This window comes from Pangasianodon hypophthalmus, chromosome 29, assembly GCF_027358585.1.
Source record: "Pangasianodon hypophthalmus isolate fPanHyp1 chromosome 29, fPanHyp1.pri, whole genome shotgun sequence".
Taxonomy (NCBI): Eukaryota; Metazoa; Chordata; class Actinopteri; order Siluriformes; family Pangasiidae; genus Pangasianodon; species Pangasianodon hypophthalmus.
The window spans coordinates 7,181,053-7,200,903 of record NC_069738.1 but is presented as its reverse complement, the minus strand read 5'-3'; the positions used below and the strand labels follow the sequence as shown (position 1 = coordinate 7,200,903).

General features: G+C 36.7%; 3 protein-coding genes across 5 annotated transcripts; 1 reads left to right on the top strand and 2 right to left on the bottom strand.

The window, feature by feature from the left end:
- Positions 1 to 90: 90 nt before the first annotated feature.
- Positions 91 to 1,719, bottom strand: mrpl36 (mitochondrial ribosomal protein L36). Of its 3 annotated transcripts, none has more exons than XM_026942350.3 (2): positions 1,569 to 1,719; positions 91 to 518 (listed from the first exon to the last, which is right to left on the bottom strand). In XM_026942350.3, the coding sequence occupies exon 2, from the start codon at positions 505 to 507 to the stop codon at positions 157 to 159; it is 351 nt and encodes a 116-aa protein (XP_026798151.2). In that variant the 5' UTR covers positions 508 to 518; positions 1,569 to 1,719; the 3' UTR covers positions 91 to 156. The 3 variants fall into 3 exon arrangements, with proteins under 3 accessions (XP_026798151.2, XP_034157587.2, XP_026798150.2); XM_034301696.2 differs by having other exon boundaries at positions 1,585 to 1,712; XM_026942349.3 differs by having other exon boundaries at positions 1,504 to 1,658.
- A 1,200-nt stretch (positions 1,720 to 2,919) lies between these two features.
- On the top strand, positions 2,920 to 5,594 carry ndufs6 (NADH:ubiquinone oxidoreductase subunit S6). The gene is made up of 4 exons (XM_026942327.3): positions 2,920 to 3,101; positions 5,031 to 5,084; positions 5,174 to 5,296; positions 5,405 to 5,594. Exons 1-4 carry the CDS (start codon positions 2,958 to 2,960, stop codon positions 5,471 to 5,473), a joined length of 390 nt encoding a protein of 129 aa, XP_026798128.1. The 5' UTR covers positions 2,920 to 2,957; the 3' UTR covers positions 5,474 to 5,594.
- A 7,409-nt stretch (positions 5,595 to 13,003) lies between these two features.
- Positions 13,004 to 17,296, bottom strand: irx4b (iroquois homeobox 4b). Its single transcript, XM_026942391.3, has 5 exons — positions 16,741 to 17,296; positions 15,282 to 15,494; positions 14,800 to 14,909; positions 14,377 to 14,687; positions 13,004 to 13,981 (listed from the first exon to the last, which is right to left on the bottom strand). The coding sequence occupies exons 1-5, from the start codon at positions 16,783 to 16,785 to the stop codon at positions 13,449 to 13,451; spliced, it is 1,212 nt and encodes a 403-aa protein (XP_026798192.3). The 5' UTR covers positions 16,786 to 17,296; the 3' UTR covers positions 13,004 to 13,448.
- Positions 17,297 to 19,851: the final 2,555 nt, after the last annotated feature.

Genomic DNA, 19,851 nt, shown 5'->3' with positions numbered 1-19,851 from the left:
TGTAATGCAATACAAGAGACAACCACTGCACTGAAATCTTACTAAAACCCAAGGCTACCTAAAGAGAAAAAAAGGTCTACAAGTTCATCATTCAAGTGACACACTTAACTTTATTATTACAGAAAAATCAGTGATCAGAAAAGCTTCAGAACAGATTCACCCTTGCCGTTGTTTGTGCCTCGGGTGGCTCTTGCAAAAGACATACAGTCGCCCACGGCGACGGACAAAAAAGCAGTCTTTACAACGTTTCTTCAGAGCTGTTTTGGTTTTCATGCCCATCGAAGGCTGCAGGGCGATGAACTGCTGGTTCTGCCCGAGTAACGGTGCATGGAATGGATTGTGCTGGGCCTGAAAGCTTCCTCTAGCCTGAACCACAGCAGCGGTGATGGTGGAAATGCAGCGATGTGCTCCAGCAGCAGGAAGACAGGCGACAGACGCATACTGCACAGCCCGAGAGAGCTGCCGAGTCAGGGACCCGAGCAGAGACGGGAGTAACAGAGGTGCCATGGCGCCACCACCTGTACAAAGAAGAAAATATCCATGAAACCTCCATAGCTTCTGTTCTATTCACATCAATTTACCAACAATTACAATTTTCCATTACTCAAAGAACAGTTTGTCTTTTTTTTTATCCATTTATAGTTACATTTAATCCAGCTTGGCATGTTACTAAGAAACCACAAAGCCCTCTGTCCTGGAGACTTTCCCATGATGGAAAATTCAAAGTTACAGCTTTACAGTTACAGCTCTGGCACTGGAGACTCCTTCCACAAATATTAAATGAATCTGACAGAAAGCAACACTATATGAGTGATGTTTTTCTTTGTTAAATAACAACGTTATTAATCCTTTTATTATTAGTCTTAGATTATGTGCATCTGCCATACAAGTACCTGTGACTTAGCTTTTACTATGGAAACCATAACGTAAATGCATTACTATAAACCTGTGATGTGCCTTGTAGGTGGAACTACCCAGCAAATACAGAAAGTTCTCCTTTGGTTTGATTTGATTTTCAGTTTATTGGTAACCATTTGGTTTTGTCAACACTGTTCCTGAGAGCTTCTGGGAACTTTAAAAAACAAAATTCTCTTACGGTTATATGACAATTAACAAGGAACATTAGCCAAGCTTGCTTTTAGGTATTATTTTTTGTAACTACAACCTAACCTTGGCTTATAAAGTTCTGTTCTCAAACCATTCTGGGAACAATAATTGTTAGCAAGGTGCAATACCTATGTTGTGCTAATTAACAGTATGTATATTCAATGCATAAAATACAATCCCAGTTAATTCCAATGCAGCATTTTCATGAATGATATGTTGGTGTTGGAAAACACATTATCATATAAAACATCTCTGACACCTGAATACTGGAGCCTGAATCCTTTTGCATTTTTGTCCTAGGTGTCTGTTTATTAGCTCGCTAGCTGTGTTAGCTAACATTAGGCACATAACTAGTGCAGTTAAACAGAATTTATACAAAAAACGTACTCCACATACCTGTCCTCTATAAACTGTATATTAATTGAAATCTGTGACAGTTATATGTTGTTAATCCACTTTACCGTACTGCACACACACATGCTTCAATTCAGCACAAATCCACTACTTCCGCTGTGACGTCAGTGACTTTGAGAGGAGAAAGTCATGATGTGCGCATGCGCGAGACGGTTCTTCTTCTTCTGCTGTTTCTTCTTCTTCTTCTTCTTCTTCTTCTTTGGGATTTGTGTCCGCGCACACTACAGGAGAATAGCGGTATATTTTATTTTAACAGTAGAGATCACAATCAGTCTTTTTTCGTAGCTCATTGCTGATGTTCTTACAAGTGTTTGAATCTCTTTCCAATATTTGTACTTATTTATCCAAGTGAGTCTTTATCTAATTAAATATAGGTACATTTACAAACCTAATCAAATCAAATATCAGTCTCTTGATGATGTTAAAACCATTAAAATTGTTGTTTCACTGTTAAGCCCATTTCAAGAGAAAGACTTTTAGAGAAACAGTTTGCTAGAATCACTTGTTTGTTTGTTTATTTGTTTGTTTTGTTTGTTTTTTGTTTGTTTCTTTAACCAAAAAAATTCCAGAGGAAGATTCTTCTGAATAGGGAAATGAATAAACATCTAAAGGATCATGAATGCAGATTATTTTGAGATTTTTAAGTTGAAAATAGAAATTTATCGACTATAGAAAACTAAGAAGATCTCTAAATATAGGAAGAAACTATAAAAAGATCTTGATTCTGGTTTGGTGTGTTTCCACTCAAGTTGGAAACTCGCATTTTAGTTTTATTATTTTTATTCCTTATTTAATTTAAATTTTAATATTTTTTATTGTTATTGCATGGTTTATGTTCTGAGATGTATCAGTGTCCTTGGGTTTTTTGAAAGTGAAAATAAGGAAATCCTATTATTATTATTGTTGTTGTTGTTGTTGTTGTTGTTGTTAGTGGTAGTAGTAGTAGTAGTAGTTTATAAGGTGTATAAATAAATTGACTTGTATGTCATAATGACACTTAAACTGGCATCTGGATCAGGAAAAAAGCTTTCCAGGGATTTGTGACATGACGTCATTTTGAAAGTGGGCGGAGTTTAACACATTAAGGAGTTTAACACATCAAGGTCGCGAGTGAAATAAAACGTGCAATCAACATTATTTGTTTATATTTTTTTTAAAAATCTGAAAAAAAATTACCTTTACCTATAGTGTCTTGTTTTAAGAGACAGTACAGTTTATGTATTTTTTCATTAGCTGTGTTTGTATAGCTTGCAAAAAAAAGTGTAAAAACGCGAATGCAAATAAACAGACAGATAGATAGAAAGAAAGATAGATAGATAGATAGATAGATAGATGTTTAACCGCTTATGAACAGCAGGTGTCAGGAGAGAGTAACACCACACACACTGCACACCGCAGAGCTAAAAGCTACACCCGCAGGGACTTGTGGGAAAAACATGGCGGCCCTCCTTCCCAAGATCTTGTCCTTCGCTAAAAATACGAGGACTTTCCTCACAGCTTCAAGACTTTCTGCGGTACCGGTTCAGCGATACAGTGTTCCTGTTTCTAGCTACGGAGAAAAAATCACTCACACGGGACAGGTAGCGCTGATTAATGTCTGATTCATTTATATAAGCTATAAAAACCAGCTGAGTGTGATGCTAAACGTTAGCATTAGGTATTTTTTTCCCCACCTTATTTGAGTTATGACAAGTTACACCTCCAGCGCAATGATTGGCTCGGAGTTCATGATCAACAACAGTTCGGCTCAGGGATTGGCTACTGTGAAGTATTAATGACCAATCGGAATATAGGAAGGCGGGGCTTGTCATAATGTGAGTGGGGAAAGGCGTTACTGCTAATGTCTGTTTCAGTGAGGACATAATGTTTGGTTTCAGAGTTTAAAATATATATAATTATATATTTTTATTTTGTATTTTGTCTTATTTCGTAGGAGTGGTTTAATTTGTTGTTTTTATTGTTGATTGTTTTAGGCAGCGTTGAAATGGGAGAGCAATGTTGACAAACTTCAGAAATAATAATAATAATAATAATTATTATTATTATTATTATTATTATTATTACTGTATAAATATATGCATGAGGGAATACATTCTCTGCTGATAAATTAGTGATGTTACTCGTGGCAAACATGCCACACTGAAAAGTATTGTCCTCATTGTAACAGGCTGTGTATATTTCTTTAACTAAATCCCAAATAAATATGGATTACTTTATGGCAGTGTGTACTACTAGACCAAAAACTTTGCCGCAGTGTGACATTTTAAAAGCAGACCCAGTGTAATTTCTAAGGACTGTAACGACTAATTAAAATACACAGTGATGTGGACTATTGTCGTATGGAAATACGTCTTAAAACAGTCAGCTGAAATGTTCCTGAAATGAGTGGATAGAATTCAGCTCTATAACTGGACAGTTCCAATAATGCCATTTCTTCTTCATCTAAGTATTCACCATTAACACAGTGGACAAGTCATGTTCAGAACTTCTGCTGATTTTTTCAAGGATCTGTGATCATCTTTTACTGTGTGTATATTGAAAACAAAAACAATACATGTGAATTTACATTTAAAAAATGAAATGCATGAGTGTGTGTCAGAACTGAACGCAGGTCACCTTGAACCGTCGCTGTATTGAATTCCACTCTGCGGTGTTTAAACACTTTTGGTGCATGGTCGGAAGTAGAAACTAGTCCGGCTGCAGTAGATGGAGCAGACGTTTATGATGTGTGAATAAACACTAACTGAAGTTAGTAATGAGTAAAGACGTCTTTCTACAAAACAGAAGAAATAAACTCCGAGTGTTTATCAAAGTGGTTGTGATGCTAATGAAGGCTCATTATGAGCATGCAACAAATCTGTTAACCATTTATTTTTTTTTTTAATTAAACAGGAAGATTGTTTTTATCAAATACTACCAAATTTACAAACTTGAGCAGACTGAATGTACCATGTTGCGTCAGGGATATCTCGAGTAGAATTGCTGCCTCACAGCTCCAGGGTCCATGGTCCGGTCCTGAGCTTGGATTTCTGTCTGTGTGTATATTTATTTATAGGACTATTTATTAAAAGTGCTGTAACTGGGGCTCTTGAGTGGCGCAATAGAAAAGCGTTCTCTCTGTCATTGGGAGATCGTAAGTTCAAATTTTGATGATGCCCAGGAGTCCAAGAGAGCAAAATTGTCGATGTTCTCTGGGTAGGAGGGGCATACTTTCTCTCTCCTGTCAATCAGAGCAGCACTAGCCAATCATCAGCATCTGTGAGCTCATGTATGCGGAAGAAGGCTGATAACGAGTGTGTTACGCTGCTGTAATTTCTGTATGCACCCTGTATAGATCTAATTACTCTCAAATATTACTTTGATCACATATTTTCATTACAAAGCCAAATTAAATGGAAGAAGAAGAAACTCTCTGTCTGAATGGATTTGCGTGCACTGAAACATAGAAACAGTCTACCCAAAGATTTATGGACGAGTGTATGTTAAAAGTCTGTTTCCTTTCTCTGCAGGTTTTTGATGAAAATGATGTACGAAGAGCGAGATTTGTGGGGAGACAAAAAGAGGTAATTCTAAGATTTGTCTTCTGTTTATATGATGAATATGATGTTAATTACTGTATTGTGAAATCTTTGTATGCTTTGTTATTGTGCAGGTGAATCAGAATTTTGCTATAAAGCTGGTTGCGGAGGAGTCGGTATCAGATGTAGAAGCTCGAGTGGTGTCCTGTGATGGAGGTGGAGGAGCTTTGGGCCATCCCAAAGTTTATATCAACCTGGTAATCAAGCAGTGCTCTAAATAAACACGTTTGCAAGAAATCTATGAAATGTTAAACGATACATTACTTTTAATAGTAAAGTTAATACATTAATGTGTGCTTTCACAGGACAAAGTGACCAAAGTGGGTACGTGTGGTTACTGCGGACGCCAGTTTCAGCAGAAACACCACCACTGAGACGTCTCCTGTCCTCTTTCATCTGCTGATTATAAATTATTCCCTTTGGCCTGTGTGTCATGGTTTCCTGTATAATAAAATCATACAACTGATTAAAAAAGTGTGCTATTTTTCAGATTTATTTAAAGCTTGGCATTTTCATTGATCTACACATTAGCAACATATAATCATATTATCTGTTAAAACCCAACCCAGCATTTTCTTTTTTTTAGCTCTGTGATAAGGCTCAGAAGCTGGCAGGACAAACAATTTGTCTCATTTTGCCTCATTAACAAAACAAACAAAAATAAAAATGAGAAAAAAAAGAATGCTTTTTTCTTCAGTTTTACATGGGTGATGTAGCTGATCACATGACCAGAATCATTCTTCTTCATACTTCAAGCATGCACATGAGCAAGGGAGTGATTGCATTAGTTCTTTATAAAAAAAATATATATTTCTTACATGGCACACATTTAACTGCAAAAAGGGGAAACGGCTGGAATGAAAGGTGTACACCTTATGAGCTATCTGTCTATTAACCTTTTTTCACAGCTAGATGGGGCTGTTTGTCTGCAATTCAGTTCATGAATAGACACTAACGCCTTATGTGTTTGTCCAAGAGTCATATTAACAAATCAGATTAAGGGTAAATGTAACCTACTCATAACTAAAAGCAAGTCCTAAACCTGTGAAAACTCCAGAGTCAGTCCCAAGTCACAAAGACTGTGTTACCAACAATCCTAAATCCTGAATGGCTACAATTAATGGTGCATTCTAGTTTCTATTTTTGATGTAATTAATGACAACAAGCTTAAGAAACGTATTGTGTTGAATGAGGAATTATTCTAATGATTATGGGGTTGGAGCACTCCTGATGCAGATGTTTATGCAACTCTCCGCTACTTGGCCACATGTAGCTAGTATGTACTGCGAATGTCAATATTTTAATTAAATGGGCATAAAAATACAAATCCCGTCGTTACACATGTATAGGCTATGCTGAATTTCCAGAAAATATATTCGACACTGTAAACATTTTTTTTGTCATCATGCTTTGGGATTTTTTTTATTAGTGTACCTCTTTCTGTAGACACTGACTCATGAAGCATGCCATGCTTCAAATTCTGTGTCTTGGTCTCACCTGACAATTCCACCCCCCACCACCAGAGGGCCCCATCACCAGAATACTCATTCATCTCATTCACACAGCTTCCCCATTGACTCATTGCTTTTATAACATCAGTTTTCGTATCAAAGTCTTGCCTTCTTGATAATTGAAGTTCCGAAACTTTGTATCCTGTGTTTAGTTTTTGTGGGTTTTATGGTTGTTTTTATGGGTGCCTGTTTACTCTATTTGCTTGTTCCTCTTGTTTTGATTGCCGATTGCTTGTCCATTTGGGTTTGACCCCTCTAATAAATGCTTTGCATTTGTAACCTCCCCCTTTCTCACAGTGCAGATAGTTGCATTCTTAGTGGTTTTGTGAATAGCTTTTAAAGAGAAACTCATAGTTAGGAGTGTTTAAGTGCCACTCAGGAGACAGTTTGCGAGGGCTGTGAGAAGCTGAAACCTTTGCAAGCTTGTGATTTTGCCTCCAGAGTTACAAGTTTGTCCACTCAGCTGCCAGGTGTGCCAAGTACACTGTTCTCGGTTTGCTGCATGACTAAACAAACATGCTGCAAGACTCTCATGCAGCCAGTGTTGGAATGCTCTGGAAGCTGAAGATGGGCACCAACTAGCCGCAGCCTAAAACACTTTAGTCTTAAACACCTATATCCAGCAATGACTGATGAACATAGTAAGAAGCCAAGAAAATAACGCCACTCATCTATAGGGACATGGAAGACCTTGTGGCAGACATGGCTCAGCTGAAACTGATGATCCTGGAACTAAGATTGTGTAGCATAGAAGTTCATGTCCTTCAGCAGAACCCTCCTTATAGCCCAATGACCGGTCTTCCTCTTTATTCTTTGTCTGTGGTACACCCATGTCTGGGAGGTTTTTTTATGCTGAAAATGACCTGGACGTTGAAACCCTGTGCTTACATCTAGTCTCCATAAATAAGTCTAAATGGACTGCTCTCAGTTTGTATCTGCCACTCTAAACTAGCCATGACAGCCACCTTCTAAATGGTGGTGGACCAAGTAAGATTGGATAGGGATGTGCGACCCACAGCATCAAATGCGATTTTTCTCAGAGCCGGTCACAGCAGACTTCAATATGGTACAGTGCAAGGTGGACCATTTAGCCGAAGGCAAGTTAACTGATTGCCTATTGTGGTTCTCCCTAGCTGAGCCGGACAGTCTGCTGGGACAGGATGAACTAGCTTCATCATCTACTGTACACTTTTCAATGATTCTTCCCATGCTGCACAGAATCCAGCAACTAGGCCACAGTCTTACTCCAAAATGTAGCTACAAAAAGTCCAGCAAGACCTTGGTTCCAACTGCTACAGTGGCAATAACAACCTGGCATTTTCCTCCCCAAACAGATATACTATCCCAAATAGGTAGAAAGATTTGGCACCCTCAGCCAAGTTTCCTGTCCCTGGGGATTTTGCATAGACCAAGGACTGTATATGGTGTTGTTTGCCCTTAGATAGAAGCTGTACCAGGAATGGTGTTCGCCTTATGGACTGGGTCTGGTGCACTTCTGGATTCCCAAAATACTGACCTTTTTTCAGGAAAGCCCTCATCTAAGTCCTCATATCACACACATTGTAGCATGTCAAAGCATTGTAGTTGGCACCTCTTTGGTTCTCTAGTGCTGGAGTCCCTTAAGACCCCTCCTTATGAACGTATGCAAGATGCCAAACTGAAATGGCTGTCTCTATAAATTGACTTTTTGCAAGCAATCACTTCACTGAAAAGTAATCACTTCACTGTTTATCTTGCACTCATTGGTGAACAGGTGACTCTGGGGTGATCTTGTGGTAAGCCTCAAAGGTTTCAGCTCAAGGTCATTTTACTCAATTATTGTAGACCAATTAATTGACCTTGAAACTTTAGTGCATACTCTGTCCAACTGACCAACTGTTCACCTGTCATGGAGCAAAGACGCAAGGGGTTCACTTGTCTAAACAGAGACTTGCCCACTGAGTGGTGGATATAATTACCGTGGTCAATCAGCTCCTACTCTTATTTGTCATATGGAATCAGCAACCTGGCGAAAGCTCTGTGAGAAGGCTCCAGGGAAAGATCTGTGTATGACAGCGGTATTAATTGCAAATCAATTTGTTGGAAGGTTTTGCATGCAGCAAGAAGTTATCCAATTAATTGCCTCTCACATTGCCTGTGGATAATCTGAGGTTCATAGAATCACAATATCTTACATAACTAGCATTCATTTAATGCCACAACTTCTCTGATAACTTGCAAGTATAATCCTTAGGTTGAATATGTGAAAGCTTCATATTCACACACACTTTTTACTTTAGAAACCTTAGCTTAATCACTGCAGATTTGTTTATCTGTCTTCTAAAACTTTTTTAAAGACTGTTGATAGTACAGTTGTGATCAAAAGTGTTTGTCTGGTGTCTTTTGGTAGAACCTGAATCTTAAAATCTGTAGTGACTGACCAAGAGTTCCAAATTTAAAAAGTGTGTGAATGTGCTTCCACCAAGTTTCACTACAGCCTTTTGATATACCATGCTCAAATAATTGACCTTTTTTTTTATCTTCTTTAGTCTCTCTGAGCTCCATAAGACATGAAAGAAGAAACTAACAACAGCAAAGAGATGTGAATGAGATGTGAATGATATTCTCCTCTTAGAGCAAAAGCACAACAGCCTCTAGTCCCATCTTGGTACGTTTACCTGTCATCAGAGGGGATTCAGCATGATAAGAAACAGCAGGGCGGAACAATACATGTTGGAGGAAGATCATATATATATTTCATAAAGAATGTTCTCTGCTGGCATGCCAAATTGGCTCAGTGGCGTTGTGTGTGAGGCGTCTGAGTCTCTGGTGGTGCGTTCAGTGGAACTGAGTTTTCCAGCCCGAGGCTCTCAGGTCAGAAAAGAAGCAGCCATGCTGCTATAATTGGGGCCAGTGACAGAAAGCAAGAGACAGTGTGATGCTTATTAACCCTCATCGGCACTATGTCCTGTCCAGTGTGTGTGATAGAGAACGGGAAGGCTTCATCATTAAGGGCTTCTACATTGTAGCTGAGTGGCTAGTTCAAACATTGCTCAGAGGGAAATCTTTTGAGTGAAACCGAGCATGTGAATTGTGCTGCATGGAAAATCACAATTTGTATTATTCATAGTGTTTGAAAAGGAAGCAGGAAATACTGTATATAGGAGCATGTGGTTGGTTATTACATTTCTGTAATGCAGTGTAGTTACATTATAAAAAAATTTCTGGATATCTACAATTAAGTGTTATGCGAAGACCTGTATAATATATTAAATGCGTGATATCCTGGGAAAATATTTGCAGTCCTGGCATGATATTCTGTATAAAAGGACCTTACTATATAGCTACAGTAACTGTAATAATACAGTATAATATACAATATCATAAAACTAAGTATGAATCAGCAAAGGGCCCTAATTTCTGCTGGCTTTCCTTTCTATTTTCAATCTTACAATAATTCTTTCCCTAACTTTTGATAAAATATCATATCTTCAATAGTATCAGCAAACCAGGGCAAGTGCAGAGACCAGAGACCTGTTAGCCTAGCTAACATTGAATAACTAGCTACCTAAGTTTTCATCAAAATCTGGGTTTACTGACTGATAATGAGGTAGATTATCATTACATCCTGCACCTACACTGTAATCAGTGGCAACAGCTAACATGTAGGTAACATTACCTTAGCTGGCTAATAGTTATTGAACACTTAGCTGTCAAAATTAGCTAGCTAGCTACTGAACAATCTACTGAAATGAAATGGTAGCTTTAATAAACACATTATAGTTTTTTTGTCAGGATTTTTTTGTCTTTTTCATATTTTACCAATGTGTAGTCTTCTAAAACACAGTTTTTTTACAGTATGAATGCTATAAATATTAATTACAGTAACTATCTTGTAACTTGTACTGAAATTTTACAGGGTCCTTTTTTACAATTCAGTCAATATAATATCTCTAGTTCAGAAATAAGAAAATTATTTAATCATTTTATTGCATAATCTGCATTTCACCATAATGGGAATACCACAAATAGCCATGAAGAGGATATATATACTTATATATACTATCAAATTATATATTGTATATACACACACACACACACATACTTCCTCCTCGTCATCATTATTCCACAACACATCCTTAAGCTCTCAAAACCCTGTTAGAGGGGCTCACTTTCACACTCTGTCATTGAGGGGGGTTAAGTTGTATGTTGTGTGCGTACGTGTGCATTATGGCTTGGGGGGTTTAATGGTCAATGGCTTTTCACAGTACATATATTTGATGTAGGCCTAGTGACTAGAACTATGATATGAACATTTCTATATGGTGTTACATGCTATATGGTGCTACAACAGTACAGAATATGCTATATGAATGTTGAATTATAATTCAAAAATCTGAAAAATAAAAAAGACCCCATAGCATCTGATACAGAAGCAAAACGTGGATGATCTTTAGTTAAATTTACATCAGATGTTTCTTTCTGTAAGCTGCAAAGACACTTGACCTGAGTTTTACTTCAAATTTTACAAGAAAGTCTTACTACTAACTGGACATAATGGACTTTATTAATGCATAAAATACAGTGAGACCTAATGATATGTATATATTATAGGAATATATTTGTTTTCATTAAAAAAAAGATATGTTTACAAGTTTATTCCTAATTTTAAATACAATGTCAATAGTATACTGTACTGTATATGGCATGCTTTGACTTATAAAAGAACCTCCAGAATCTCCAGAAAGAAACCTTCATGCTAAACAAATGTGAAGGAAAAAACAATGTAAAAATCTAGATTCAATCTACTCTATTTGTATACAGTGGCCTGCAGATGTGAGTTGTCCTGATGGAATATATAGCTGTAAAAAACCCTGAAATGTGCAGTTTCACAGGAAGTGAAGGTAAGAGAAAGACTGCTGCTACAGTATAACGTCCCAACACATTGTGGTAACGACAGTGTAAAAACCCTCCTTCCCCTTCCTGTTGTGTTTTTGAGATTGCTGCCCCATTTTCTTTAATACAACACACAGCAAAGTACAACTTTCTAAAGAGGCCAGATGTATTTATTTATTACTGCAAATATAACTTATTTATAATGCTGAAGAAGAATGAAATTCTCAGGTCTCAGTTCATCCTGAATTATTTAAATTGAAATTGTTAATTCCACAAGGCTGTGGCAGACTTCTCCTGAATACTTTACCCTCATCACCATTCCAAGCTTCAAAACGAAAGAAAATAAAGCACAAGTAAATCTGCTGTCAGATCAGCTGCAATATCTCTAATTTGTACCCTAAAGCATTTCACATTTTTCATATGTGTCATAAATACATAGGAAATTAAAGACCCCAACTACCTGCCCTATTGCCAAACCTAATTTTAACCCAGTGTACACTAGCTTATTCCTTCACACTTATTCACGAGGAATCATTTTAAATACTTCCATACTACTTATACAAGGACACTACATGTTGAACTAGGAGGTATTTGGGGTAAATTACATCAACATACATTTACATTGGAGAAACTTTCAGGACAAAATGAACAATAGATTAAGAATATTATTTATTCAGTACCTTATTAAGATGTTTTAATAAACAATGATGAAATGATATTTAGAAAGTGAAAAATCTAAATTAAGATTTTGATATTCAATTATTATTGTATTTATATAATTTTTATTTATATAATATTTATAGTATTTACTTGGGAACACAGAGCACAAGGCAGAAACATGCTGGATCAGACACTAGGAGTAGTTTAAAGTGTTTTTTTTTTTTGAGGAAATGTTTAATTAACCCTGAAAAATTCCTCCACATGACTGAACTCGCTCTCCTGGGCATTTTTCCAGTAGTTGTCCTGAATCAATAGCAGTTTCCTTTAAACACTTGCTGATAAAGCAGGTTTATATAAATTCCAAGGCACCAATCCATTAGTGATGCAAACACCAGTAAATTAAGTATAGAGTGCTGGATGAACATTTGTTTAAATAAAACTAGCTAGACACGAATGTATACTTTAGGTCAGTGGTTCTCAAAGTGGGGTCCAGGTACACCCAGGGGTCTGTAAAGCATGTCCAGGGGGTCTATTGGTCCAAAAAATACCTAAAATATTATTGTAAATGTTTAAATAATGATCCTAATATTTTAATAGTTGGACTATGTTCATAAAATAAGTCTGTAGGGTTTATGGAATTTATTTTAGAGTTAAAGGAGTCGCTGGCTGTTGTAGGTTAGCATAAGAGATAATTCTGTGTAATGAAAAGAGGTGAATTTTATCAACAGTAGACTTTAGTGTAAAGTTTCTGTCAATTTACAAATTTAACAGCACTGAAATATTCGTAATTTTACTGAGCAAATAAATGCTGGTAACGTGGGTTAAATCTGTAAATTGATAACTTCAGGTCTTTTCCAAAAGTCACTGGATGGAAAGGAACAAATAATTTTCTTATGTTTATTAGTTTATATTTAAATATCATGATTGCATGCCAAATGTATACACTCTTGCAAATACAGAGAAAGAAAAATAAAGAAAGAGGAGAGGGACGAGAGAGAAAGTGATTTTTTTTCAGCACCATGGACAGCCAACAACACAAAAATTCTTGAGATGGTTATAAGAAGAAAAAATTGGCATAAATGTATGTGCATTTCTTTAAGCTGAAAATGTGACAATTTCTTCTAAAGAAATTTATTTAATTTATAAAATGTATATTTCCTAATTGTGCATTTGTGCTTTTACTTAACATTAGCATTTGCATTGGTGCTTTAGTGCTGCAGTGTAGTTTAAAGGCATACCTTTAAATAAATAAAATACTGTGTTGGTTTAGTAGTATAATAAAAACAGTTCACTTTCCAGTTGATCATGTGAGCTGGGGTGAGGGAACAGAATCTGTCAGTTCATGTAATCTGTTCTCCAACATCCATAAACTTGAAGAGCTGGAGAAAGTGTGGTTTAAGTCGCTTTGCCGGAGCAGTGGATCATGAAACATGCCGTCTACCCAGTTTCTGAGGCTGGTGAATGGAGAGTCCTCTAAGTCTAAATGGCAGTCCATAGAGGACGACCGCACGCCTCGACCCCTGTGCATGCACGACGTGTAATCTGCCTGATTTAACGATGTGGCTGTCTGTGCAAGTGACCAAATTTTTGGCTTGGTCTCTTCTTGTTCAGAGTAGTGGCTATCTTCAGTCGTCGATTCTAAGCAGGTTTTATCAAAACCGTTGTACCTTGTATCTGGAGTAGAAGCATGTAGCAGAGGTTCTCTGAGTTGATAATCTGGACAGTCCTGTGATATTGCATGAGGTTTCGGTTCACATTCAGAGGCATCTGACTCAGTGAGGTCGAAGTCTTCCAAATCGCTTTGTGCTGGATCTGTATCATCCACCCTTGGGTTGTCTGGAATTAAGGAAGAGTTATTTATTTCATTTTTAAAACCAGCCTGAGAGGAACAATCTTATATATAAACAATTCTTGGTAAAAGCTACACCCCCATAGAAGGACCATTTTTGGCTCTCTACAAAACCTTTCAGTCTATGAGTCTTTGATCATTTTTTGTTGCTACAATAAACATTTTTTTCCACATAATGGTATCATCTTGAGACTTTAGAATTCATGATGTTGTATGTCCCATTCGCCAACAGTAATGGTTAAAGATCCATCAATCAAAACGTTCTTTAGGAAACCAAAAAATGGTTCTTCAATGGCATTTCTCCAAAGAATCTTGGAGTCTGGCGCCTTTATTGTTAAGAGTTTATAAGATATCTATTAGTTCAATATAAAATATAACAAACCATCAAATTCCTTCTCAGATTTAATCGGCTCCCCTTCGATATTCTCTGCTTCCTCTTCACAGCCTCTCTCATCTGAGATCTTGTTGCGTGGGGACCATGTCATTTTGTTCTCTTTCTTGAGTCTACGGCGAGCATTGGCGAACCATGTGGACACCTGTGTCAAGGTCATTTTGGTGATTATAGCCAGCATGATCTTTTCTCCTTTAGTGGGATATGGGTTCTTTTTGTGCTCCTGAAGCCATGCTTTCAGGGTGCTGGTGGTTTCTCTGGTTGCATTCTTCCTTCTTGTGTTAACATCCACAGATCCATACCTAAACACACAATATCAAGTACTCACCTAAAAAGGGGGCTTTCAAAAACCCAGTTTTATTGGAAAATTTCTAAAATCATCTTAGATATCCACTCATATACTGTTTATCTTACCCATATGAGTCATATTGGTATCCAAATGGGTGATTGTAGGAGTAATACGTCGACCCATGTGTGATCCTCGCATTTGCCGTTCCTGATTCCCCTTTCTCTCTGATCTTACCCTACAAGTAAAACACAGTTAGCTTAAATGAAAGCTTGATACATGTCAAGGCTTCCTCCATGTATAGAAATGACTGTATGTTTGCAGTATATAGTGCTCATAAAGTGTAACAAATGGAAAATAATTTTAAATAGACAAATAATTGATGGATAGACACTACACTGAAGCTCAAATATTCCAATGATATATACTGAAATCCATCAAAATAACACTTTTTTTTCTTTATTTTTGATACCCTTGCTTCATAGCCCAAAAACTCACTCTTGAATTAACACCTAATGTGTAATTACAGTATTATTTGTGTCCAGAAACACAGAAACACTGCATTATATGGGTTTTAGCTGTGTATATTAAATCACCACCAAACCCATACCAGGGAATACAGGCATGTTGAATCCGTTCTATATGAACAGTATGTCCCGTGATCTTTCATATATCCATTCTCATATGTAGAGTTGAGGTCGTGTCTGGCAGATGTCACCAACGTGCCCTCGTACACTGGGCAGTAGAGAGAAGTCTGCGCAGAATCGAATGGAGAATCGCTCCCGGACTCGTAGCAGGAACCCAGAGTATTAGATAACAGGATCTGTAAGAGTAGAGGAATAAGGGAACATCCCGTTAAAACTGATATTTACACATCTTCTTGTTTTTTTTAAAGATTTTACACTTGGTTTAACCTGGTAAACTCCATGAACCTCGGTTCAAACATATTTACTGTTGCAGTTAGTTTCATTACAGTTACTCAGTCATTTATACTCATTATAATATGGTTTAAAAGTAATGAGATCTGGAGACATTTGGATATCAAAAGTCACTGTTTTAAGTTCCTCTGACTAAAAAGTACCAAAGTACACTTTTCCAAGCTGCTTAGGTGATACCATCAATCTGTTTGCCTTTAGTATGCATTTAAAGCTAATTACAGGTACACCAGTGGTCTCCAAGGCCCTATTATATATCTTAAATTATTTATAAATGTATAAAGGTATACACTAAAAGAACAAAAGATGTACCCTTGATGGTACCACATCAGCAGCTTAGTAAATTACAGTTTGGTATGTTTATTTCTATGAGTCTAATAATATAGAATTATTAGACAGAGTTAAATGATCTATTAGAGTGCCAAAAGAAACACACCAAAGTGGGTTGAATTAACTATTAACTCTTATCCTACCCCTTTATTTCCTACAGTGTAGAAATAGTACACGCACTGCAAAAAATATCTTAGCAAGTGAAAATATCTTAAATATAGTCACATTATCTAGCATTTCCTAATATAAGATTACAATTAACCAAATATAAGATTATTAAATCTATTTTTAAACTTTTTTTAACTAATTTCAAGCAAGTCTTGTTCTATGGGCATATTTTCTAATTTTTAGAGTTTATTTCTAGAAAGTATCAAAAGGATCAATTATTACCAATAGAATTTGGCTTAAAATGGGTAAAAGCATCTAAAGTCAGGCTTTATAACAATCTCAGAATTTGACCATGTTTAAGATTTTTTACTTGCTAAGACATTATTTTCTTCAGTGACGCTGCTGATGCGGCTGAAGACTTATAAGGAATATCTTCTTTCAGGATGTATTTGTGCAACATTGTAGACACAGGGATGAAGAATTAAATACATTACTGTAAAGCACTGCTCCAGTTGCATCACCATTTTTTTTTTTTTTTTTTTTGCATGGGTGCATAAGTGATTCAAGAACTTTATCATCATATGCAGAAGCACCTTGTACAATGAAATTCTTAGTTTGCTCATTTTCACAGAATATAAAATAAAGGAAATAATAAAAATTGTTTAGAAATTGTGCATAAGCATATAAGGTACTCACCTGGGGAGCTGCTGAATACGAATAGCCAAACTCAGTGTATGACATGCCTAAGGAGATGAATGGGAAGAACGCATCTCAGTGCAAAAGTCATCAGGTCATCAGATCTTCATGCAGCATGGAGGAAAATCCGATTAAAGCTTCAATTCACTTCAGACAAACTGCAGCTGGTTTGTTCGTTCTCTCTCCAGAGCATATTTCTTAACTAACAAAAGATGCTTTTGGGGAAAAAAAAGCAAGCAAAATGTGCAGCTATGGTGCAGGAACGAAAATAAAATCATCAGAAGACATGCCTCATGCTTTTTAACTCCTGCTCATCCTCACACCGGCTGTTTGAAACGTAAGGATGAGGTCTAATACATGTGCTCAGTGATGGAGCAGCAGTGTGCTCCACCTCTCACACACCTCCTTCACACTCTCTCCTGCACGGTGGAGGAAGTGGCCAGCCTCGGGCTCTCTCTCACTTTAATGAGCAGAGGAACACCTGCCTGCCTGGAGAGGACTTCACCACACAGCTCAGACAGCTCCATTGGAAATGATTGATGAGCGAGCAGAGGGATTAGCATAATTGCTTTTCTTCTGGAGTTTTAAAACACTTGACTACAATTAAAATAACATGATCAGGGTGGGTCTGGGGACAAAAAGGGAGGAGGGTGGAGGGGCTTTAGGCTATTAAACATTTACTTGAATGAGCTGTTTTTAACAGCCTCTTCCCTTCCTCTTTAAAACACACACACACACACACACACACACACACACACACATGCACATTTGTCCATCCATATGAGAACATTCTACTGACATAATTATTAACGCAGCTAATTCATGCTGCAGTTTTTTTTAAATAAAATTAAATTAAATTCCTCATGGGGACCACACACACACACACTTTGGACTACAACTTGTATTTTACACATATTGCTAGGTATTCTATATGTTTCTACATACAGTGCTTGTATTATAGCTGATCCATAATCAAAAACAACAGTGCAATGTAAGTATCATTTATCACATAATATTTAAAAAAAAACATCAGCATTGCAAGCACAATCTGTCAGATATCAATATTCAGAAGAATTCAGCACTGGAAAAGACTGATAGTCTCACTGACAGTCACTTGATTATGGTTTTCCTTTTTCTTGGTTGGTTTCTTAAGGTTATAAGTGAAGTAAATGAAAGTCTAATCATTTCTTTCAATTTTTTTTTCAAGTAACATCTGTCTATTTGTGTAATACTTAAGGGGTAATGTAAGGGGTGGGCTGTTACAGGAAATTAATCAACAACAGGGTGGTGTGACGCGACTTGTCCTGAAGTGTTTTGTTCCTCTTATACCACAGCAATTTCGCAACATAATGTTTATATTATTTATGCACTTATTTAGAATTGCATTTTATTATTTAAAACTTATGTCATATATTTTATTTATTGATAGTATTCCTTGATAATCCAGGGGAAAAAAGTTAGTTCCTGTTATTATTTACATTAAAGCAGTATAAACAGTCCTTCCCTCACAACTCTTTTTTTTCCTCTTTTTTTTTTCCTCTCTTGAACTTATAAGACAAATCAATACAGCTTGTCATGTTACAGAGAAACCACAAGGCACAAACTCCTCCATCCTGAAGACTTTCCTGTGAGAGAAGTTACAGCTTTTAAGCACTGACACTGGAGACTCCTTCCAAAAGCAACGATTACACCAATTATCAACAATTACATACGTATTTGATCTGTTATGTGGAGTGTCCACCATACTAGTCCCTATGTTAGTTGTTACTATAGAAAATTAACATATTAGAATGAACATATTAATATAAACCTGTGATTTGTCGTGCAGCTGGGACGACTGTTGGAGCTGCTGTTATAGAAAAATTAATCAACACATTCAGGGGTATCAGATTGCTAATATTTAAGCTCATTTTTCTATTGTAAAATATCACCAAGCTGCCTGAGAGAGAGAGAGAGAGAGAGAGAGAGATACTTCCATTTATCTGAAATTTAATCCTTTGACACACACTTGAGTCTTTTCAAAATGAAACCATACCCATGATGCCAGCTGACAGCTCAGATTTGGAGCTCAGAGCTTTTCCCGTTGCTTTCTCACTGTCATGGCTAAGTGGTTTGGCATGTTACAGTTCACTTAATATACATAATAGATGAAGAGGCTGCAGAGCACATCTTGAGGCCCTTCACACTCCTCATTAAAGATGAAAACAAAGATAAACATCCTCCACACTGCAAATGATAACCTCTAACCATGTTAGCAATCTTGTTTCTCTGGGTTCTAACTCATGTAACTTGTGAATGGCAGTTTTTCTAAGAACTTCGACACACTGGATTATTATTTTGTCTGTTGTGTCTTATTGAGTTCTCTTAAATGAGCAAAATTTCCTATAAATTCTCCATTTATCATGTAGGGTTTTACAGACAGGTGATACGAAGTTCTTCTGATTGATCTCCTTTATCTTAATGGGTGTGGTCTTTTGTAGGATGACTCCGCCCAATGTACTGGGCATGAGAGCTTACTGAATGGTGTGATGAGGTCAAAAATGAAGCAAATCATATGCTATGGCCTTCCCAAATACCAGATATGAACCCATGTGAACACCTATTGGACTAAAGATCATCAAAACATCAAAATATCTGCCACATGCAATCTGAAATAATACCTGACAACATGAAGAAGTGTACCTTTCTTTCTGCTATCAAGTGCACTATTTTTACTTGAACAGTACATATGTAAATATTGAGTGATGAAGAAGAATATTCATATTTATAGTAAGATTTTATCAAATTTCTCAATGATTCTATACATGAATCTTAGTGTTCGTCATTAATGTCCCAATTGCCCTTCTGGGACATGAAGCCTGATAAGTTAAACAAAAAACATGACAGGGTGTGTCGTAATATGAAAACAATCAACAACAGGGTGGTGTGATGCGGCCCAACACAAAGTGAAGATACTGTTACTACACTGAAGTGTTTTATTTCTTATACCACAGCAATTTTACAACAATTGCAATTTTTTATTTATTAATGAATAACATGTCAGTTTATTTACTGTACTTAAAGTTACAGCTTAACCTCTGATTTTTACAAAGTGCTGACACTGGAGACTCC

Bases quoted from the DNA above. Each gene is read 5' to 3' on its own strand.
- mrpl36 (XM_026942350.3), bottom strand. From the start codon at position 507: ATGGCACCTCTGTTACTCCCGTCTCTGCTCGGGTCCCTGACTCGGCAG.
- ndufs6 (XM_026942327.3), top strand. From the start codon at position 2,958: ATGGCGGCCCTCCTTCCCAAGATCTTGTCCTTCGCTAAAAATACGAGG. The intron at 5,085-5,173 runs GTAATTCTAAGA...GTTATTGTGCAG, and splicing joins TTGTGGGGAGACAAAAAGAG to GTGAATCAGAATTTTGCTAT. The intron at 5,297-5,404 runs GTAATCAAGCAG...GTGCTTTCACAG, and splicing joins CCAAAGTTTATATCAACCTG to GACAAAGTGACCAAAGTGGG.
- irx4b (XM_026942391.3), bottom strand. From the start codon at position 16,785: ATGTCATACACTGAGTTTGGCTATTCGTATTCAGCAGCTCCCCAG. The intron at 14,910-15,281 runs GTATGGGTTTGG...TTTTACTTGTAG, and splicing joins CAACATGCCTGTATTCCCTG to GGTAAGATCAGAGAGAAAGG. The intron at 14,688-14,799 runs GTAAGATAAACA...TTGTGTGTTTAG, and splicing joins TACCAATATGACTCATATGG to GTATGGATCTGTGGATGTTA.